The 25,571-nt window shown below is 27.4% G+C and overlaps 1 protein-coding gene across 3 annotated transcripts in view; it reads right to left on the bottom strand.

The window, feature by feature from the left end:
* Nucleotides 1-25,571, bottom strand: part of LOC106689177 (protein eva-1 homolog C) — a 158,849-nt gene that overhangs the window by 39,316 nt on the left and 93,962 nt on the right. For all 3 annotated transcript variants that reach the window (XM_067046687.1, XM_014434037.2, XM_067046688.1), the window contains exons 2-4: nucleotides 14,546-14,636; nucleotides 6,764-6,927; nucleotides 1,611-1,749 (exon numbers count right to left, since the gene is read on the bottom strand). In XM_067046687.1, coding sequence (XP_066902788.1) covers nucleotides 1,611-1,749; nucleotides 6,764-6,927; nucleotides 14,546-14,618 — 376 coding nt within the window. In that variant the 5' untranslated portion in view covers nucleotides 14,619-14,636. The remainder of the gene's footprint in view (nucleotides 1-1,610; nucleotides 1,750-6,763; nucleotides 6,928-14,545; nucleotides 14,637-25,571) is intronic.

The following is a 25,571-nucleotide window of genomic DNA, read 5'->3' as shown; positions in this document are numbered from 1 at the left end:
TAGTCATTGTTTCATAACATTAAAATTCATTACATACCAAGTAACATTAATGAAAAAAGCAATAGTAAAAGCTTTATAACAATTTATTGCATAATTTTAGACCACATAATTATTTTATAAAACCGCAGATAAATCTCCGTTTATTCTGAAACATACCTCAACTTAATTAACAAGGACTTAAAGCTTAATATTTTTTTAAATGGGGAATCCGTTGTCCATTAGGAGGTTAAATGATAATAAATAATCCATGGTTTAACCAAAAAATATAACTTTGCATAATTTAGCACTCTGGACATTTTAAAAAAAAAATACGGAAATCCATCTGTGTTGAATATTATGCGTTGTTGTTATACTATCGGCTTAGGGAAAAGGGATGAGTTAATTTACCCTCCAAGCCGAAAGTATAATAAAATTTAATATTCTTCTTAAGAGATCTACAAAGAATAAAAATTGTATTTAATTATGATAAAAATACTACATTATATTGGCACTGGGATAAAAATAACTAAACTAACATATTACATAAACTAAAAATTTGTTTTTCCTTATTATTTAGAATAATATCTCTTATTAATGTCCAATATATTTCGGAATATTGTAATCCATAGCATTCTATAAGTTTGATTTTTAATAAAAACAAGTATATATCGGTAAAATCAAAGAATTTTATGTAGTTTAAAATATGAATACATTCATTGAATCATAAATAATAATTACATGATAACTATAAAAAGAAACAGAGCTTTAATATCAAAATAAAAAAACAGGTCTTTGCTAATCTTATTCTTCATTTATTTTTAAATCACCACCAATAATATTAAATTAGTTTACTTTCTCTTAGATTTAAATAAAAATCATTTTTATCGCGCTTAGTAGGTATATATTGATGTACTAGTTATATTATATGATAATTTTCTTTAAAAAAAAATAATGTGAAATAATATTAGAAACTCAGATAAGTGTGAAATTTTAGTTATTTTTATTTTATTTCACTGTTAACATTTAAGTACAATAAATAATGTTACATTTTTAATATTAAAAACTCTCTTAAATTCTTTAATTGTATGGGTAATTAATATTTGATTCATTTATTTCAGATACCTCTTCTCCAAAAAGGTTCGGATAACCGATTACGGTTTTTTAAACTTTAAAATAAATTACCTAAGACAACTCATATAGATATTTTTTGTATTTTAATGTATGCCATTTCGTGTACTACTACTACTTGTCTAACTAATAAATAAGGACTAATCTAATTTTGGAAAAAAAAATTGAAATAAAATACTTCTTAAATGGTTGATTCATTTATACCTTCAGAATTAGTTGATTAATTTATATACGGGGGCTGTTTATAGCTGAGGGAAATTATTTACAACATCGCGACTGCAGAGGGGCCGATTCGAATCCCGTCTTGGGGATCAACTATTATTTCTTTGGCTATCCCACGAAATTAAAACTAGATCCCCACCTTGGTTATAATACATTGCTTACCTCTAGGTAACCCTCCCCTCCCCCGTATTTCAGAAATGATCAAGAAGGAGGTCAAGGAAAAAAAAATTATATAATCTACTACAGAAACCTCTACTGATATCGTAAAGTAAAGAACTCACATGGCCTGCAGTTGTAAACTATTTGCATGTGCTTGGCTACCCCAGGGCAAGGGTCGGTCGTGAATCCGTTAGTCGATGGTTGTAGCCTGCAGTGCCTCTTCTTCTGGCACCGCTCCACGGCGGTCTGCAACAGAGAGTACTGCTCTCCCATTAGTCCCAAATTCTTTATAAAACTTAATAAATATACTAATACTTTATGCAATAGTTGACAAAATTTATACAGTATCAATTGATGGAATAGACTTACTTAAAAAAATCACCATAGCTCATACAGTAATATAACATATAATTTTAAGTATTATTAACCATAGTTACCATTAATAAAAACTCAATATTTTTTTTCATAATATTACAACGTTTAATAAATTTATTTATAACAATTTTTACTTATTTATTTTAAGTGACTTTTTGTCGATCCAATCGATTAACAAAATAATATTTATAGGAAAACTGAAACTAGTCTAATTAGAATACAAATAATACTTATTGGATTTGTTTTTACAAATATGGCCAGCAGTAATAATATTCAGTAAAATTCATTGTTATTAAAACCATAAAAAATTGTCCAAAAAAGCAAATATATACCATATTGAACTCAAACGTAAGTCATTTTGAATAATAAACAGTAGTTTGCATAGTATAGTGTTTGTGTAACTACGAATCACCTACCGTATTAAGGGTTGAAAATCATATGATAACTTATTTATATATGATAGGGATACAGTTTGGAATTCTAGCTCATCATCTCGATAAAAAAACTCAGCGATATTATTTCTTGATTCGTAGTTTTAAAATATATATTAATTTGGTGCGAAGAATTTGAATATATTACTATAATGAAGGATGATCCAGATAGACCAATGTTATCATAAAAAAGAAAATAGTTTCAGATCCCATTTTTTTTTCTGTTTTTACGTCCAAAATTTAATTTGACTATTCTACAGCCAAATATACGTTGACTGAAGACTACGATTTATTGTGCATGTCATTTTTTTTAAATACTTTTTTATTTATTGATAGATACCACAATCTGCCACACAGTTTTGGGCAATAGGTAATAGTTATGAATAATCACATTCATACTAAAATAAAATAAATAAATGAATGAAAAAAAATTATCTTAAAATACATACAAACAGAAGGATAAACAAAATGAACAAAATATATTGTGCATGTCAGAGGTAACTTTTTAGTTTGTTATGTATTTAGTTGGTTTAAAAGTGAAAAACATGATTTTATAGTTCAGAATTATTTGGTCTTTCCAGTCTAAACTATTAAACCCCAAAGAATGTTATCTATTGTCAAAAACTAAGCCTAATAGTGCACCTCAGCTTTAACGAAATCCAAAAAGTTACAATAAATCGATATGGGAGCGTTCAATCTTAAAATCTAATGTATTATTGAAAACTAAGCATCAGGTGATAGGTACTTTTTTTATTTATTTAATACCAGATTGGCAGATGGTTAATGTAAGAGGTACAATTTTTTTAACAATTAATTATGGGTGGGAGGTATAATCTCATACAAAAGCCGACCCTAACTATATACAATGTTATAAATAAAAAAAAATTAGAGACACAATAACAGAACTGATAAATAAAGAATTTATAACAGGGTGTCCTGCATCAACCTGGTCTTCGCGTAGTGGTTGGTTTTCCCAAGTTGTAGGTCACTCCTCCTTTAACTATCGGTAACTGAGAGTGGAACTGCATGAACTTTTTTTTTATGTAATCCTCTATTGTCTTTTTTTGTAATACCTGATGCAATTGGTTGTTCCTTACAAACTAAGGAGCATGTACAGCAATTCTTACGACTTTATTTTGAAAAGATTGTATATTTTTCCTTTTCGTAAAGGATGCCGCTCCCCAGATATCACAGCCATATATCAGTAGTGGGCTGATAGTTGCTTTAAAATAAGAATACCAGATTCAGATTTTAATTTGGATTTTCTATTTAGGATAGGATATAGCAATGCTAACCTTGCTCCGAACAATCAAATAATATCATCAATATCTGCTTATAAAAAGTAAAATTATTATTTCCAAAACATTAAAAAAAAAAATTGTCATCAAATATCTCTAGACTTCAATGTTTGACTTAGCGTTTTTCACTTGTAAACCAACGATTTATACTTTGCTTCCCAAAATTTTATAATACCCGAGTAGGATAACTTTTCAACCAGTAAAGTTTAGAGAGTAATCGAAGTTTTAACCTACAGCAGTCATCAAGATCTATCAATTGGGTGGATATAAGCATTATTCTGAAGCGGTCATGGCAAGTTTAAATAGAAGTTAAGCAATCATTACGAAAGCCGAACGCAAATTTAGCTTATTCTGATTAATATTTATGAAAGCCCATGATACAAATAGTACGGTCCCCTGATTCAGGATGAGCTAGAATGCAACCCTTTGATAGTTTCCGAAAGCAATCATACCTCCTGGTTATCTGTAGCTGACAGATAATTATCAATGGTATCTAGTGATTACCTGGCCTTGGTTTGGTTACACTAGACATAATGATTATCTCGATAGATTTAGGTATCTGGATTCTAAATACGTAGAATGTTCATAATTAAAACTATCGAGCCAAACATTTATTTACAAATCATTTTACATTAACAGCAACTAAAAATTAATATTAAAAAGTAATTTATAGTCCTATTATCATTGGGGTAATAATAATATCAATTTATTTTTTTTAAAAACAGTTTTGGTGTTAAAGTTATTGACAATTTACTGTAACGTCCAGAAAGCTTCACCAAGCATTATTTACTAAAATATGTTCTAGAAAAACAAAAAGTATAGTATCTTATACTTAAAATAAAACTAAAAGTTAGTCCTCATGATAAAGAAAGAACACTCAGTAGGTATACAATTTAATTATTCTTAATCTGTGCTGAGCTAAGTTATTACCTACGCCTATAGGACTTTATCAGGGCTTATAAAAACAAAACCAACCAATATTAAAATTATAACCAAGTATATAGTATAAGTTTATACAACCAAGTATAAAAAAGTAACAACCAATAAAGTTATTGTGGGAAATATAATTTGCTGTTTCACTTCTATTGGTGTATCTTGTTTTGCTTAGTTATATATAGACCGGCAACTTATACTCCAGAACTGAGCTTCGAACGTGAATACGATAAATTGTTCATTAACAATTTATTTTGCCTAAACGTTCTTTAGACAAATGGGCGAAGGAGATTTGCATATGCATCAACTTCGCTAAGATTTCAGTTCGAGCAAAGTAATTAACAACAGGAGTTATCCAATCCTAATAGTCATAGTAGTATAGCACTTGAATTACCTATGTAACTGAAATAGAATGGATGTCATTTTACAATACAAAATATCTGCATTTTTACTGAATATATATGTTAAAACATCTATTGACAATCAACTACATGAGAAAAACTTGAACATTATATTTCTCAAGAGATACACTATATCTCTGCCGTTTAGTTTGAGATGTTAAGGAAGAAAATCTTTCAAAATTGTTCTTTTCTCTCCTTTTAATTATTAAGATTTAAAAAATATTTTTATGAATGAAAATTTTGCAAAATCTTTTGCTATTCACTACCCAGAAAAATAACAACAACAGATTTTGTAACTGTTCACTTAAAAATAATATACAAACGCAAAATATCCCAACGTTATATGTTGTTTACTTTCCCTTAAAGTTTGAAATCAATACCTGTAACCTTGGTTTTTTTATCTACTTTTTGTTGTCTTTACATTTGTCTCGTAGATCCAGAATAATATTGAGGTATTTATTCCTTCTGCCACAACCCCTAAGGATCATTGGTGAATTGAATTATTATGCTATAGTAAAACTTAGGAATTTTTTTTTAGAAAATTAATTAGTATTAGTATTTTCTTTTTATTAGCCTGGAAAATTTCTCCCATTCATTTGATTACAAGAAACGAAATTATATTAAACATTGATTAGAACATTTTGGTTTCTAGGACCAATCTAATAAGGAAATCACATTATATAATGAAACTGTTATACATATAAGGAAAAATGACTCATACTTCTATCAGGATGTTCATAAAATATGTCGATAAATTATATACTACTTCAATGTTTAATTTAAATACAGAAAGAATTAAGTATATAAAACCATATTGACGAATTCCGAATAATACAAATCAAAAAATAAAATTAATACTAATAAATCATTTTTGCCTAAATATATTTTTTTTCTATATTTTAATAATTTTGAATTTAAATATAATTTGTCCCTGGTAAAGTGAGGGTTGGAGCTATATGAGGTGTAAATTTATATTTGAAGATTGATCAAGATAAATAATATTTAAATCAAACTCGGTCAATAAAAGAATATATATTGTTCTATACAATATGTAATATATTAGGATTCTAAGTATTCATTCATACCTTCAGATAAAATGAAAAAAATAAATGATAACATTTATATAAACAAGTAAACCAAACAAAATATAAATAAATATGATATCTATATAGAATAGTAATAATTAGATGTAATGACTGAACACTGATTGAATGACAAGAGAATAATTAGTAACCAAGATAAACAAAATTAAATGTTAGGCAATTTAATCAATATTAATAACTAATAAATTACCTACTATTAAATTACTAAAATAGATTACAATATTTCGAATTGGATTAAAATGATAATAATTATATTTATACGAAATATTAATTTTTTAAAAAAATATATTAGATAACAAATGAAAATAGCAGCGATCCTAATATTATTTTTAGAAACGAAAAAAATCCCATGGCAAAAAATAAAATTAATTACAAAAAATTATAAATATTAGATAGCTAACCACATAATTTCTTCTTTAAATTTATAAAAAAAAATATATACTTTTTTCCTATCATTTTAAGAATATTTTAAGATAACACCGTTGTGAATTGTACCTGTACGAAAAAATATAAGAAAAAATGACTTATACTGTTCATAAAATATGTCGATAAATTATAAACTACTTCAATGTTTCATTTAAAATATATATATATAAATTGAAAGAAAAGTTCGAGGAGGAATAAATGATTTTATAAATTAACAATTTCGATTAAATATTTAGCTTGAGACTGGTCATAATTATTATTTTCAATTTTTTTAAAACTATTTAATGAAAAACATTACTCATAGTTACCTGCAAGGATGCTGGAAGCTGGCAGGCCTCAGTAGACCCAGGACAGAGCATACCCTGACTGTACTTGGCCGATAACAAGGATATGGAAGTACCCTGGGGGCAAGAGATGCTCAGCTGCTCACAAGCTGTCTTTTCCAGCCGCCTTAGGCTAGTGCTCAGCAGTTCTGTAACAGAGTGAGGGAATAAAACTAACTGCTAGGAGTAGAATAAAGATAAAAATAAATAATAAAATAAAGATAAATACATACATAGTTGGTGTTTGAAACATTTATTTTTATTCTAATAGGAATTATAGCCAGAATTATTTTCGAAAATGTTTACCAATATTTTTGTTTGTTTCATTATCATATTTTTTATAATGAGTGGAATATATTTAGTGTATTAATAATATTAACACCTTATGTCGTTGCGCCGATTGCAGTAACAAAGGAGATTTTGGATGATAGTAATAATATTATTTCAAACTGGTCTCTTCTTCAGCTAGATCAAAGATCATAGGGCTTTAACTTCGTTTTTGTCCCTTTTTTACAGAGCAGAAAAGATGAAACTTGTTTTCCATAAAAGTGTACATATTAGAGCAACTTTTGTTTAAATTCAATTGCAGTATGAAGTCATGAAGTCATTCAAGTATGAAGAGCCTTCTTTGAAGGTGTAACCAAAATATGGTGATAATCAAATTATTTACTATGAATTAGATAGTACATTTTGTAAATAGTACCGTTTTTTATTTCTGTGGTAGTTCCACGAAATGAAAACTTGACCTCTCATTATTGTTTGAATAGGATACCCCCTTTTAGCAAAAAAGACAAGGAAGATTTAAACAAAGTTCATAATTTACAAAATAAAGAATTGACAATTATTATATAATTATATTTGTTATTATAATCATGCTAACTCATGCCATGCCTGAATAGTACAGCTTATTTGCTGGTTGTAAACTAGTTTTACAGGTGCAAATAAAAAAAATAATCGATAGTGGCATTAATAGAATTATAGCCAATGAATAATTTTTCTATTCATTCCTTATCATTAATAGTTTTTATAAAGGTGAAAAATAAATCTTTTTATATACCTATCATGGGTTTCATATTATCTATTATATTCTAATTAGAAGAGTATTTTTTTTTTTAATTTGAAATGAATAAGTTATTGATTTTATAGAATACTTCTCTTAGAATGTCGAACCACCTCTGATTATTTCAGAATTCTAATTCCTTATTCAATGTTTATAAGAGTTTAATAAAATTTAATATTTTTCAATTTATTCTTTCAACCGAAATATAAGGAAAAAACACCGGAGAGAGAGATAGAGTGAGGAAAACATATTTATTCAACGTTTTCCTCAGAAAAATAGTAATAAAAGAAATCAATTACACCCCAACTCATTACTATTCAAAAAAACCTTGAATAAGGTATTAAATTTTGATTACCCTGGGCAGTTTTATTTACCAACTCTACCTAGAATTCAGCTCCCACTTTTTTATAAAAGCTCGGTTATTAGTTTTTATCAAGGGGCCAAGTGAAAAGGAGGAAAAATAACCTTAAATAATTTTATCAAAAGGTTCTATAGTACACATGTCTTAGTTTCTTTTTTTATTTATCAATAATATATTTTGTTTGTAATTAGTAAATATAAATAGATATTAGAAAAAAATTATATTAATAATTGATAATTATTTAAGATTAATTTTGAAAATCTCTGTACTCAATTGAACTCAATTGCTACTTTTGAACTACTTCCACTATTCTATTTTTTTTTTCATTTAGAAATGGTCTGACATAACAACAGTTATACGTCTAAAATGACATATAAAAATGATAGACATAAGTGAAATTTATTAATCATAATTTTGACTATTAGGGCATTGTGGAGGCTACTACAATTTATAAGCTAGATTAGAACAATATGAATTAATCTCTAGTGATAAAGCAAATGATTCAATTAAAGAATACTAAATTGTAAATAAAGTAAAAAATATTAAAATTAAAATAATAATCATTAAAAAAATTAGATTAAATAAAAAATAATTATTATATAAATAACTGAAAGGACATTGAAGAGGATGATAATGCTACAAATTTATAATTAGAGAATTAATATAATAAGGAGAATATACCAAGATGATACAACAATGCGATAAAAATAAGGAAATTAATAAATATCTAAAAAAATTATATCTATAACTAAACACACACACGAACATATATATAGCTAATTTTAATCGTAATATAATGAATAATTATGTAGAATTTAAAAAAAAATACAGTCAGATATAGTTATTTGGTGAATCAAAATCAGTTATTGGGAGTCAAAGAAGTAAGAAAGTACCATTTTCTTTGTGGTTGGTTTATTTATTAGTTCATCTGGTTAACGATTGAATAGATATGACAATATATGGTTTAAGTACGTTATATTGTTATGGAATGGTTCGATAAATTTAATTTTACTTCTAACATTTTTTAGATATATTTTTCTCTTTTCTAAATAAATTACTATATATAAATTTTTAGATAATTCAGTAAAAATAAAATATTTTAAGTGGTAAAGTACCAACAATTTAAAAATTGTCTGCTTCATTATTGCGGTGCGTTTTTAAAGCTTCTCTTTTAAGTACAAATTGGAGGTAATAAATTTCATATGAGCATACTCTCAATCTGTTTAAAATATTTAATTCAACTAAGTCCTAGATGCATTTTTCTTTTTTTAATTGAAACTTCTTTACCTACGTTCCAGAACTAAAGAACAACAAGTTCGTAGAGGGAGTAAATTCATTTCCTGACTCAAGGGAACGCTCTAGAAAAAACGCTAGTGGTAGGGGGCAACGCTGGATATGTTATTTAATTAAAAATATGTCGAAAATAAAAATCTTTGCTGCATACTCTATGGGAGAGAAATGTTCAGTACTTTCTCCTTTTTATTATGAGATATAATTCAAAACTGGATATAGGTGAAAAGTGATAAAGATTAGGTAAACAATTAAAAGATAATGAGTTTTGGTGAATATTTAAATTAAAATAGCTTGAAAATTCTCTATTAGAAAATACAAGAGATGGTACAATTGGCGCAGTATTTACAAGACATATTGAAAACATACAATCAAATGCTTACATTTACTATATTAGCTAACACAAGCCAATGATATCAACATTTACTAATACTACAAAAAATAATGTATCAAAAATTTATGAATGATTAGCATAATTAAATAAAACTTTATTTAATAATAGTAATAATAAAATAAGGAAACAAAATAGATACAAATGTTATTGTATTTTTGTAAGCTAAATATCATTATTAATAAAGTTTTAATACCCTATTTCCTTGAGGGAAGCTTAACTTCTGTTGGCCTGTCTCAAGACTGCATTAATTTATTTTTTGACTAATATAATAAATCAATTATTTTTTACACTTCATAGCTATTGTAAAAGGTTTTTTTGTTCTATTTTTATTTTAAATTATTTCGCATAGTCTCATTTAACGTGTAAAATCTTTTAAATCAATATAAATTCCAGTACGTAGTTTTATTTTTTAACGAACAAAAACATCGAAATCAAAAAATGAGATATTAAAAATAAATTAAAATTATTAAAACTTTATTTTGAATGAATATAAAACATCATTGAGAACTTAATTTAGGAAATTAATACTTCATCGCTTCATTACAATTGTTTTGACTCCATTCACTGCAAAGCTCTGTATTTGTTGAATGGGATGCATAACTAAAGGCTTTATTGCTCCAGGCATTCAAAATTAATTATGTCCCTAATTAATTTGTAATTCCATCATAATATTGCCTGTTAAATGTAGAAATCAGGATTATTAGGAAGAATGTATATAACGGTACTAATCATTATAATAGGAAAGTTTATGACAATATTAAAAAAAATGAAATAAATAAAGAGTTGGTTCATGAAAAAAAGTAAACAAAACACAAGAAAGGTTTTAATATTATTTTCAAAACTTTGTTTGTATTTTTATATCGATTAAACAAAAGATGACAAAAATATAATTGAAAAAAAATCAATATTGTTTTAATTTGTCTACTCTCCCTTTAATAAGAAGTAACGAAGTTTGAGCCGATTTCTGTCCGATAGTAATTTAATCTCATCGGCACAATCTGCCAATTTTGAGATTTAGAACTGACAAAATCTTTTCAATTTTTTTTTTCAACACTTTTGAAACATATTCAAAACAAAGGCAAAAAAAGCTAAAAACATCAATAAAATTAAAAAATATTTATCCCAATTTTACTTATTGTTTTTTAGAACAATCAACTAATCTTGTAACAAAAAAAAATCAAATATTCTAGTTTTTCTACGTCAGCACGTATGAAGTCATGATACTTTGGTTTATAATTAAGATAATTTCTTTTTTGCAAAATTAATAACATCTAATTTCAACTGATGGAATCTTAAAATAAAACGTTTCCATTTTACTACGATAAATAAAATCAATGTTTGTTTTCATTATTTTTTCTCATGCAATAAGAACAATAATAATATTTTTCGGTAACGCTTTGAAAATTCTTGCTATCTTTAGTGGAACAACTGTCAATAGTAACTAGTATGCTTTGTAGGGAAGCAATCATCAGAATAAAAAGTAGCCTGTGAACAGTTTTCTTTTGGCCTAGTTTCAGCAATACCACTCAAATCAGACTGGCAAATCACCCTACTTAAAAGTCTACAGTAAGCGCTAATTTCAATTACAAAGTTAAAATTAAATCTGTAACGCAGATGAATCCATGAAGAATTTCAGAGGCGCAGTACTTTGTGAGGAAGAACTGTTACTTGACCTATAGTTGTGCAAGGAGGTGATTTGGTCAGAATCACGCTTGACCGCCAGATTTTTACCTAATTAAGAGTACCTACTTTATGAGGATGGGTGGACCCCTAACCAAAAGTGCTGACTCACGACTACAGGGAAAGTGAAAATAATTATCTACCACAGCCGGACTTGGACCCGGGTCCTTGGGGTAAGTAGCACAGTGAGTTACCCAGTCACACAACTTCAAAGTTGTGAGAAATTATTATTTATAAATAATTATTTCATACCGAAAAATTATTTCAAAACCTGTTTGAGTCAATTAATTATTTACGAGATATGATTAAAATTGAAAATAAAATATTGATGAACTATATATGTATAATATATGCTATAATTAAATCAGTTCGCAGAAGGGAATATTAACAAAAAATGAGATCATAAAAGGATATACTTCTGAATATTTTTATCTTATTATAAGCGGTAGATCCTCAAAAAATAAGAAAATGGAACATTTCATTTAAATTACAGCCCTGAGTTGAACAGTGCAAGGTATTTCATAAAGCAATTATTTATCAATAAAATTATTGATATGCCAGTGGAAACTGCAATAAATTAACAAACAATTATTTGTTTGTTGTTGGTATTTACAAGGCTTTGTAAATGCCTAAGTTAAAATAGGGGAACACAATTTTTTTTTTAAATATGTAAGAAAAAATATGGAAACCAACCAATGATATTTTAATTAAATTAATTCACCAAATTGTTTAGCATCTAGATAATCCGGATTCTATTTCTGTAAATTCCAAAAGTGGCTAAAACCTGCAATTGAAAAGGAAAAAACTGATAAAGCTATTGAAGCGGAAGTGTTCAGGCAAGTGTGAAATTGGATTTAGTGGGATGCTCCGCTGAGGGGATGAAAACCCCGTGTCGATGGGAATAAAGTGTGATTAATGTTGTACCACCTAAGTCCTGTCATTGAATTTTATATCCTTTCCATTCATAATGCAGAAGTCGAATTATTCAATTTTTAATATAATGTTAGCGAAAAAACATATTGTAATGCATAAAATGTTTGCCTTATAAACCTATCAACTAATTTATTAACTGCCTTTATTAACATAATGCCTTAATATTACTTTTACATAAGTTCTCGTTGCATTGATAAATATAGATTAAAACCAAAAGACCAATCGACCAAAAAACAATTTAAAAATTAAACATAAACTTCTTATAAAACTTCGTTGATAAAATTATTATATTCATCAGTGTGACCCCATCAACTCCATAATTTACTAATGAATTTTATGAAATACTTAATTTATTAATTGATGAATTTTAATAAATCAATCAAGATATAAATAATGCATTCTCAGTCATTAAAAATAAACTTTAAATAAATACACCATATTTATTCTTAAATATATTGTATTTATTTAAATTTACTAATGAATTTTATGAAATACTTAATTTATTAATTGATGAATTTTAATAAATCAATCAAGATATAAATAATGCATTCTCAGTCATTAAAAATAAACTTTAAATAAATACACCATATTTATTCTTAAATATATAAAAATATGGGCTCAGAGAATGAAAATGACAGATCAAATGCTGTGATTTTCTTAATAGAGCGCTTTAACTTCAGAAAAGTTCTCAAATTTGTAGAAATTCCATCATGGACCAAACAGTTGTTTTCATTAATTTGAAGAGGGTGGCATAACCCTTCTCTCCTTTAAAGTAAAAGTGAAGCCAAAAAAGCCAAGCCCACGGAAGGAATGTTTACGATGAGGTTAATAGGAATGTCCTCCAGTTCTGTCTACACTAAAAGAATGACATCCAGTGATTGGCTCGTCCTCTTTCCATACTCTTCCCCCACGCCACTGAAAAGCACAAGGCCCATCTTTTTGGCTCTCTTACCCCCTCTATTATATATCCAAGTTATTTCATCATTGTTAAGGAAGGTTGTGTCAAATTTTTAAAAGGATACATTATTGTATTTCGTGTATAAATTTGAATTGTCTTGCATTCTCAAAAAAAAAAAAGGGTATTACCATTTTTTATATATTTTTGTACAATTCATATTCTATAATATAATTTGTAAACATAATGGAAAGTAGACAAGTTAGTGCAATAAATAGCTTTATGGATTAACGACAAAGCATCTTGCACTAAATTTTATTTTAATTATGGTTAGTTCCAATCCGTTTGTTAAGTCCAAAGTCCTGCAGTTTTAGGCTTTGAAGGAAATACGATGGGGGGGGGGGATAATTGGGGGAAAGAATCTACAAATGTCAGCGCCATCTATTGAGAGAAACAAGTACCACCTATAAATCGGCGCTACTTATAAAGAGTAAGGGCCAACTGCTACCTAATGGGACTTTGACTTGATGGAACCTGAAGACTCTCCAAGGACCTCTGGCCTGTTCTTACTCAGTCACAAGCCATACAGCAGAGAAGATGTCAGGCTAGAAGCAGGACGCAGCGCGTGGCATCGAAAGCATGAAGGCAGGACACCCATCTCAGCAGCACCACAGAACAAGTGACCCATATCAATATGAGGCTCCACGCAAGTAAAGCTTAATGTTAAGTAAGTCTACTTAACATAAAATAGTGACCCTCGCTCTCATCTCGGTAATAACTTCCCAACCATCTAAATTGGAACTAATAAAATAATTTTATATACTTTTTGGCATCCCATCTCTACAAGGTATTTTTTTACTTTTCCTTCAATATGATATCTTCGATTTAATCTCAATCACTTTTCTATTCTTAACCGCTTCTGATCTGGAGTATATTCTCAAAATCTAGAGTCCAACTTCTTCATAATTTGAAATTGAAGGAAGGTCCCGTCAAAACATCACTTCAAATAGAAAAACTGATTTTTTTTTAAATATATAAACAAAATGTGTAATTTCAGACTTAATATTAGCTCTCAATAGCCGAAAGTTCCTTGTATCTTATTAAATTATTTATTTATAATTTATAATTGTATTACTTATATCAACGAAACATACCTAAGTTGTCATCGGAGTAGGCAAGGAAGGGGAAGTTGGAGCAGAGGAACACAGCTACGGCCAGGAGCATCATTCCATCCTTCTTATCATCCTAAAATAAAATATTACATATTATTATAAGAACATATATTTTTTGTATATCAAACAAAACATATATTATATACATAAGCAACGTTTTGGCTTTTTCATAAGCAATTTTCAATCACTTTTGATAAATGAATGAAATAAAATAAAAGATAATTCCATTCTATGACCGAAGTTCACTCAGAATAATTGCATAGTCCAAACATTATGATCATTTGAGTGGCATAATATTTATAAAAAAGTGGTATTTCAATTACAATTCAAAAAAATTTCTTTTGTTGTTATATATGTAACAATTGTATAATATGTCGCACTTACATGCGTATGTATTTTTGAGTGAAATCTCTTTAAGTATTTGTTAGTTAGACTGTGTTGTGTAACAAATTGAGTTTTGTATGTTGTTGTTGTTTTTTTTTTTGGTTATGTATAGCTAATTTTAATCGTAATATAGTAAATAATTATGTGGAGTTAAAAAAAACAGGCAAATATAGTCATTTGTTAAATCAAAATCAGTTATTGGGAGTCATAGAAGTAAGAAAGTACAATTTTCTTTGTGGTTGATTTATTTATTAGTTCATCTGGTTGACGATTGAACAGATATGACACCATATAGTTTTAAGTACGTTTACCAAATATATGGTTATGGGGTGGTTCGATAAAATTAATTTTCCTTCAAACATTTTTAGATATATTTTTTTCATTTCTAAATAAATTAAAATATCTATAAATTATAATAAATTAAAATATATTTCTAAATAATTAAAATATAATATCTATAAATTTTTAGATAACTCTCTAAAAATAAAATAGTCTAAGTAGTAAAGTACTACCAATTTTAAGATTTTCTGCTTCATTACTGCGGTTCGTTATTAAAGCTTCTCTTTTAAGTGCAAATTGGAGGTAATAAATTTTATATGAGCATGATCTTAATCTGTTTAAAACATTTAATTCAGCTAAGTCCTCCACGCAAGTGAAACTTCTTTGCCTACATTCCAAAACTCAAGAAAAACATAACATGTTTACTAAAATAGATTATTTAACCAAATTTGATACAATAGAAAATTGTTATTCGAATTTTATAGAAACATTTGCGTCGGACTGTTGGTCCTTTTAATCTTTTTTTAAACTATACTCCCATAAATTAAACCATGGTAAATTAATGAAGGCTTCTTCATCAGAGATTAAATATTCCTTCTCGACAAAGCTCAAATGGCGTCCATCTTTGATAAATAAATAAGATGAATAAACATTCTTTTGATTGGAGAGCTCGAGACCTTTGAAGCTTCAAGCAAAACCAAATTATAAATTCATGAAAATATTTTTGCTAACATAAATAATTAATGAAAATTTAAAAATTTTTTACTTATTGTGACTATGTTCAGATATATATATATGTAGCGATAATTATAAGAGAGTAAATATGACATTGCGTATTGAATTATCGTTGAAATTAGGAAAAAAATAATCACATATGGGCTTTAATACCAGAACTGAAGGCTTTAATTATTTTTCATTGTTTTACTATTCTCTTTGCAAATAACTAATCAATATGCTAAAAAAAAAGTGAGAATCTAGTAACAATTTAATATTTGTTTTCAAATTAGATTTTTTTAAAAATATCTTTAATGAAATTTACAACTATACATAATAATACATTCAGTAAACTGATCTCAGTTATAATGGAGTGATACAGGCGTGTTGAGAAACTATCCATGACGTTTTACATTAGCAGGTCTCGTAGCCTCCTTCTTTTCAGGTACGTCGGAGGATTGACAGAAATGGAAGAGGAAGCTAAGTTAGAAACTAGTGAGTTTGGGTGGTTTAGAAAGTACTAATAGAAGGAATATCTGGTTCGTTCTAGTTCAGCTACATATGGAACATTAAGGTCTTTTTGTATGATTTTATTTGTGATAAAGGAGCCTTGAGGATTATATGAAGGATTTTGGATTGTAAGGATTAGTTACGAGAGAAATTGGAAGTTTTAGTGGAGCCCCTAAAGATCACAGTACTTGAGCCCAAGAGGAGAAAAAAGGTATTTTAATTCACCCCAATTTTTGATTACTTAATTAAAAACTATATATAATTACTAGTCAGAATTGATGAGTCTGCCAGTATAGGTAGGGGGAATAATAGGAATAGTAGTTTTCATAAAATTTGCTAAAATAAATTAATTTATAGTTGTTCGGAGAAATTTTCATTAGCCAAATTTATATTCATATGTGAATATCATGAAAACTGCTACCCCTACGAAGATTAGTATTATAAACTACATTATAGTAAGTTAAAGTTCCTTCATTTTGTGTGTTGGGCGACACATGTGCGTCTTATGGGTCTAGAGATATATTTTTTCAAAAATCCAACATTTTATACAAACAACTAGAAATTAACATTTTGTGAGTATATTTTGTCAAATATCATGAAAACTACTACTCCTACAAAGATAAACATTTTTCTAGTAAATTTAACTAACTTTAATTACAGTGCTGGCAGACATCTGGTCCAATGGTTTCTGAAATAAAATGTTTCATAAATCAAACCTATTGTCCGAACAAATATAAATTAATATATTTTAGAAAATTTCATGAAAACTACTACTCCTACGAAAATAAACATCATAAACTACTTTATAGTCCATTAAACTAGCGTTAATTAGAGAGCTAATAAAAATCCAACATTTTATACAAACAACCAGAAATTAACATTGTGTGAGTTTATTTGACCTTTAATTTGAGTGATAATAGACATTTGTACGTCGTATGGTTATTGAGATATAAATTTCTCAAAATAGATTCACTAACTACTGATATTTCAGTACATTTTTATGAAATGTTTCTTTTAAAAAGCAATATCTCGAGAACTGTTGGACGTAAATAGCTTTATTAGGGTTTACATAGTAGCAAATTTACTCTACTTTAAATAATACTCTCTTAGATTTTCTATCGTTGTTAGTAGTTGTAAAGATATAGAGCTCCGAATAAAAAATTAATTATTTGTAACGTTTTGAAACAGCCACCATATTTTATTCCCCCTACCTATACTTGGCAGACTCATTAATTTTGACTTATTATACCTAGTTTTCATGTAAGTAATCAAAAGTTGGGGTGAAATAACAGCCTTTTTTCTCCTCTTGGGCTCCTGTACTATCAACAAGTGTTGTAATAATAGTCAAAATAGACGGACAGTTGTCTGTCTGTTCAGTCTTGTGTGAATAAATTAGATTCAATCTTAAAATAAATCAAAAAATCGTTGAAAGAAATGAAATCCTCTAATTATCTTTATTATTTCTAACGAATATTTGATACCCTTTTACTTTTATCTTCTAGTGCCGATTTACATTAATATAATTTGCTTCATATTTAAATTTTTTATTCCCGCTTAAAAGATGTAATCAAACGTAAAAACTCGAGTAAATATTGTGTTCGAATATTATTTTTCAAAAGTTAAGAGAGAAACTCAATTTTTTTTTCTCATCACTGTATTGTGCTAGTATATAATTATTTCGTAACTTTCTTTATAATTATCAGTTACTTTTAGGTCTAACTTATTTTTGCATTTTTAAAATTCTAAACAAGAGTTCCTTACTAATTTAATTGTATAAACTATCAAAACATCCTATTTGTTTTTTGAGTTATAGCAACAAGTCTTGTTTAGCAACAAGGTTATTACTACCATTGTTTAATTTATTTTTCATTTTTTTTTTTTTTACCGTTTAATGGTATATGGCTCAATAAACTGCTTCTTCAAATTGTGCTATGTCGACGTTATCAATAATCTCTCCGACTGTTATCAATAGTCGTCACTCTCAAAACCTCTATCCACTTTTTCTCCAAACCATCAAACTTATTCCGAAAAGAATAGCCTTTTAATTTCGATAAAGAAAAAAAGAAAAAAAATGGAATTCATATTATTAAATATCGTTAAATCAATTTTAAATTATTTAATTAGAGGTAACTTAATTATTATGAAATTATAAAAAAAATTGTCTCTAACCTTTTTGTACAATTAAAAAATAAATAAAAAATGAAAAATAAATTATTAATCATTATTACATTAATTTTATATTAATATAAAATTGACTATTATAATTATAAAATATTAAATAATAATTATTTAATTAATGTCAAATTAATAACTTTGATTACTATATTATAGAAAATTAAATAAAAATATAGAAACGTTTTAAGTAGTAGGACGATTAGACTTAAAAACCCTATTAAATTAATAGTTAATAAACCTTAGTATTTAGACAGTTTTATAAAAGCTTCTTAAAAAAAATACACTCAAATTCACTTTGATTCCGCTGATTCTCTTTTAAAGAGAAATAAAAATAAAAAATAAAACAAATCTTCCACTTATCTAGATGTTATTTTCAGTCTTAATTTGCCTCCGTGATCAGAGTAGTCACTCGGTTTTTCTTTACGAATTCGCAATGTATTGGTGATAAATCGCATTTATGGAATATGTTGTGAAAACATGTTAAAAAATCAGTTTTCAAGCCTTAAATAGGTATGAAAAAATTAATAAAACCATTTCTCATATATTAAGCTCGGATTTGGTAGAGTTTTTTTTTTAAAGAAAAGTGAAATCTCAAACCTAGTGATTTGTGATTTGTGCCGAATGATTTCAAAAGAGCTTCCTAACATATTTAACTTGCGTGATCATTTGATAAGTAACCATAAATCGTTTCATTCGATGTTATCTGAATTTCTGCGGATATATTAACTTCCATCATCTGGATTTGATCTGTAGAAGCAACGTAACTGACGTGGGTTCCCAGAATTGGCATGGAGGAATATCCACCCAAGTACGTTCTAATTACCAAGACCAAAACATGATAACACCCACATTCCTACCAGCCCACAAACAGGTGAATATTAACACCTCTCATATCTCATTTAAGTTAGTCAAAACTTATAATATCCAAGCCCTCTGGCAAATTTGTTGCATGCGAGGTTAACAAGGTTGGGGCCTGGTAGTTAGTTAATAGCAGTTTGAATATGTTTAGAGATATTGTCTTCAGCGGCAACTTCAAGATGGTTTGAGTATGTGATGAAGGATTAAACCAGTTTGTGATAATCTTATACAACGGAGGCTTTCGGGCAGCATAACGGGCCTTGTACTTATTACGAAGTTTCTGTTTCCAGTTGTTAACAAAGTTAGGCAGTTATCTGCTAAACTGCTTACCACTCTAGCCTCGACTAATCCTCCGATTTGCTACTTCTTCGCTCTGGATTTGTGAGGAATGTAATCTTCCGTATTACGATCCAGTTGACTTGACGTATTTCAATTTTCGGATTAACTTAACAAAGCTTCCCTGTTCGGAGGAAAGTTATTTTCAGAAAGGTGTAATTTTCTTCATAACGAAATTTAAATTGTAATTCCATTCCGCCCATTTTGTACTTTATATCTCCTGAATAAATCCGTTACTAATTAACCTTTAAAACAAAAAAATGAGATGCTGTGAAATAATTACGTACGCTTTCTCCGTAAAATTAATTGAAATTTCAAAGATCTTAAAACCGTAAGATAATTAATAATTATTGTACCTACTTAAAATAACACAAATGAGGAGATGTGGTCTGAGTCTTAGCCCTGATGAAGACTAGAAATTCTGGCCGAAACGTAGGCACTATTAAATACATTTTTAACTTATTTGTGCTATTTATTTTTTTTCTTATCTTTCTTTTACCTCCGTCTCTTTCTCTATGCTTTTCTAATTTCTCCTTACTTATGTTATTTGTTATGTTCACCACATAATATTATTGTTATATTTTTTAATCACTTCTTTTGTCTTACTTTACTTTATATTTTGTTTGTTTATTCTAGTGATTTACTTATATATTTCATTAGTTGCATATACTTTCTTAAACTCTATAGTATAAGTATATTGCATATAATTTCTTATACATTTCTTATGCATACTTGCATTTATTTCTGTTTGTTTTTTTTCCATAAATTTAATTTTTAAATTAACAATTATTAAATTAAAATTTTATTGTTTTTTTGTTTTTATTTTATTGTTTCTTAGCATCATATAACTTTATATTCTTAATTATTTTATTTTGCTTACATATTTAATTACCTATATATACGTTTTACTTTCCACTTTCATTACTTTATTCTTATCAATTTTCATTCTGTACAATTATTAACTTTAATCATTCTATGCATTCTTTATTCATTGGTTGTTATCTAATTTTTTGTTCTTAGCCTTGATTAAGGCTAGAAATTCTGGCCGAAACATTGGCACTATTAATTAAGTTTTTAACTTATTTGTGTTATTCTCTTACCGCATCCCCAACCATCTCCTCATACACATTATCCACGGTCAACTATCTTCTCCTTATTAAAATATCAAAATTTAAAAAAAGTTTTAGAAACCATTATTTCTTATTTCTAAAGAAATTCACCAAAATCTAGTTCCCTACTACTACTCCAACATGATGGTTGGCCATGTATTCACTAATATGCTTTAATATAATAATTGACCATTGCCGATTATAACCTTACATTATTAATTATTATAATAATTAATTAAATTATAATAAGTTAAGTACTATAAAATGAACAGTACTCACAACACAGTATTTTATTTTGTTTTTCTCTTGCCATTCAATTTTTATTGTTAACAAATAATTACGCCGTTTTCAATATTAGCCACTTTGTCATGCATTGACAGTATTTTACAAGCAGAAGTGCTCATTAGGAAAGTCAATATGTTTGTTTGTTCGAGGAATATTGGCGATCAGGGATAACAGCTCGACAAAATACATAATTTACTTTTTGTAAATTATCTAAATAAATTGACCTCAAATTATATATATTATAATAAATCTCATGGAGGGAGAAATTTTATTGACATATCATTTATTTTTTTTTTTAATATAGTTCATGCAGTTTCAAATATAGTTAATCGAAGTTTCAAACATCCACTGACTTGCAATGAGTAAATAAATATGCACAGAACAGTTATATTTATTGATTTTCGTCTGATGGCGCAAACGTAATGAAATATTTTTTTTTCCAACAAATAAGTCTTCTATGATCAAATAAACAAAGAGATATCATGTTCACAATATAGGGATTATATCGTGCTAATGATCTGGATGCTGATTGCTTTGGCTGAGCACTAAGTAGCTTGTTACGAACTTATCAGACTTGTTAGGAGTAATTACCAAGTTGCCGAGATAGATTACAACATTAACAGGAACTTGTGCAATTGTAAGTGAAAAGGTAACAGATACTTTGGTAGTTAGTTGTACGGGAAGTTATGATTGTTTGACCCAATATAGACGGAAAACGGATATAGACAGAGTACTAATAGCGTGAAACATTTCTAAACAAATACACGGCTTTAAGATATTGTGTTCCCAACTGAATTTTTTTTAATAATTTATTTATTGTTATTTACAACTGTATAAAAATATATACAATAAGTAAATTTGCTGTAGGTGACACAGTGACATGATACAAACATGTGAAGAACCTACCCATTGATAGAACTCCAATAACATTTCTAGAGGAGAAGATCTCGAGGCCATCTTCTTTTCAGACGCCTAGAAGGATTATTATTTAATGAAGGAGAAGCCAGGTTAGAAACAAGTCAATTTGGGTGGTTGGGAAGTTAATCATGGAAATATTGACATCTGGTGTTGGCCAAATCGGCAACATAAGGGACACTGAGGTCCTGATGGATGACTTGATTTGTGACAAAGTGAGGAGCATTAAGGATTTTGGACGGTAAGGATTGGATTCGGGAGGAATTTGATGGTTTAGTGGAGCTATCTGTATTTAAGCATAAAACCGCAAAAATGGCTATTTATACTCTTTTTAATAATTAAATTATTCGACAATACTGAATAAATAATAACTAAAAGATTTTCTATATTGTTGTGATACAAGCGGCATCATTTTTTAGAATTGGTTATATTGTTTTTTGTTTGCGTTTTTTTTTTACTTAATTGATTATTATTAGTTAATAATTGCAATGTAAAAGTAAATCATGTTATTCCTAATATTTTTTATTGAAAAAAAAATTGAAAATTTATTAAGATAATTTACTTTTAGTAAATTTAAATTAAAATGTAAATTTTCAATTTTTTTCAATTTAAAATATTAGGAATAACATGATTTATTTGTACATTGCAATTATTAACTAATAATAATCAATTAAGTAAAAAAACGCAAACAAAAAACAATATAACCAATTCTAAAAAAACGATGCCGCTTGTATCACAACAATATAGAAAATCTTTTAGTTATTATTTATTCAGTATTGTTGAATAATTTAGATACTATTTATGACAGGCTACACTGGAAAGAGCTCCGTTGGTTAACATGTGAGGGCAATGCTATACCGCACATAACATTAAAAGTTTAATAACATTATTTTGTTTCTTTTAAAATAAATACGATATTGTTGTTTTAAATCACTGACTGGCTTTTTTTTTTTAATTTAATTTACTGAGATCAAATTTGCTGAATGTATTATAATATACAGTTGTAAATTTCAATAAAGATATTACAAATAAAATGTTATTACTATGAAGTAATTTAAAATGCACACAGACTTTGATGGACGAATTTAATTTTATTATTTAAATTTACATTTTCTATGTATTTTAAGTTGTTCGAATAGATCAATTTTTTTGTATTTTTTGATATACAAACACATTTAAAACACGCGACTATAAAATCACCACAATATACTTGTTTCATTCAAGATCCTAATATATATAATAAATAAATTTCTTAGTAAACGGATGAGTGATAATGACTCATAGGAACAAATTTCTGACACCAACTAAACAAGTATAAAAGAATTTATACATGTATATATTTTTTCTGTTTCTTAGTGAACAGAATACTTTTTCTTGATACATCCTTTGAATCTTGTAAGGAGCGACAAGATTTTTGCGACAGAAGAACCTTGAATTTTTTACGGTGTTGCGTAACAAACATTATGACATCCATTAGCATTTAAGTGTCGTTTCTTGCTCATCCGGAGAAAAGATATCTAGGAGGAGATTATCCTTATAAGTTGTCAGAGTTTAATAGAATTCAAGTAAATGGTTTGCAAAAAAATATCCATTTTAAAGTAATTATTTAAAATTTACTGATCATAGGATGGAAAATCAGTGATCAAAAATTCTAACATAAATCCATTTTTCGAAAATAATATACTGTTTAATACCTATGCATAAATGACTATCCAAGAAATAAATATTACCATATAATTACATAACCAAGGCATTTATTAAAATTCTTTTGGAAAAAAATATTACGTAGAAATATGTTTCTACATCGGATGCTAAAGAAAAACAGGAATGGACCAAGTCCATTGATTATATGATTGGTACAAAAATATTAAAGTAAATAAAGAGACGGTACTTACATATTATACAATATTGTAAATTTGATAACAATATTTCACATAACCATGATGAAACTCGTTATGAATCTGAATTCTAACAATAGATAAGGTTCGATTACTAGTCATTCCATATGAGGTCAACCAAGGATTTCACCTAAAAGCCTCAGATTTTCATGATTTTTCGCGTATTAGTAATTCCAACAAGATATATTACGAATATTTTTCTTCATATTTTTTACAATTGTTGTTCCTTTAATTTAGATTTTTCAAGACTGCGAAGATAACCGAATTTCACTATATTTTGGATCATAAATTGACTCAAGATAAAGAACTGATTGTGTCAGAGAGATTTTTTTTTAAGTTCATTTTTAATTTTATATGTAGCATAACAACCAAAGAAATTATTTTTTACAAAAATGTATGTTTCGGCTTACATTGGTTATATTCATTCAAAATTTTAAGATAGAGAAATGAATTGATAACAAGTAAATAAAACCTAGATGTTAAGCAGGTACTATATATAACTAAGCAAACATGATGACTCTAATATTCCTGATTTAGACAGCTTTACTCTTAATCCATTGTAAGAACTTTATTCTAATTATTTCAGCAATTTGGCAATCGAACGAAACATTAAATTTTTAGATTATATAAGTTATAAAAAGATTATACATATTATTGAAAATAAAGCAGTATTTCTCCTCTCTCCCCCCCCCCCCGAATGTTAATTATGCATCATTTTGCCATTATAGTGTGTTTCATATTATTTATTGAATTTTTTTATTCAACAACGCTGGATTTAAACTTTGTCATTATTATAAACAAAATATATCTCTGGCTCAACCGGTTGTAAATCTATGAGCCATTTTCAGATAAATAAAACTTTTAAATTATCGGATAGAAAATATTTATTAGGAAAAAAAAATATCGTACTGAAAAATTCTGAATTTAAAATATTTTTTTGTTTTGTTTTTTATTAATACGTACGATAGTCAAACATCCAAGAAAAAATATTACCAACTAATAATAATAACCATTGTCTTTAATATTTTCTTGGAAAAATTCACTTTAAAATATTTTTCTATAAATAGGTGAGATTTAGGTACTTACGTGATTTTCAAAGATTTATATTAAAAAACTACTCATGTCAAAATTTTTAAAAATACACATCTATAATATCTTTAGTAGGAATCACAAATAAATAAAAAATAATGCAAATCTGAACCATAGAGGTTCAAACCTCCTTGGATGATAACGCCTTTGCATTATTCAAAAAATAAAAATCTATATACTCAAGATCAATACAATATTAGTAAGGATTAAAAATAATAATTGTATTGAAATGAGTAATTCTGAATGCTTGAATTAAAAATCGTTAATTTAAGTGCATTTCCTTGCCAAGAAATCCACAGATTTTCTAGAGGTACTTGTATTAATTGGCTGATTTATAAATTATAAATACAAATTTACAAGAGACATAGTAATAATAATTGATAATAGGCAATTAGATAATAGTTAAGTGCAATTTTTACACATATATTTTTTTTAACATGGAATAGATATATCATT

This window comes from Halyomorpha halys, unplaced genomic scaffold (assembly GCF_000696795.3).
Source record: "Halyomorpha halys isolate HHAL.00 unplaced genomic scaffold, Hhal_1.1 Scaffold1289.1, whole genome shotgun sequence".
Lineage (NCBI taxonomy): Eukaryota > Metazoa > Arthropoda > Insecta > Hemiptera > Pentatomidae > Halyomorpha > Halyomorpha halys.
Note: the sequence above shows the minus strand (reverse complement) of the source record. Positions and strands in the feature narration are given on the sequence as shown.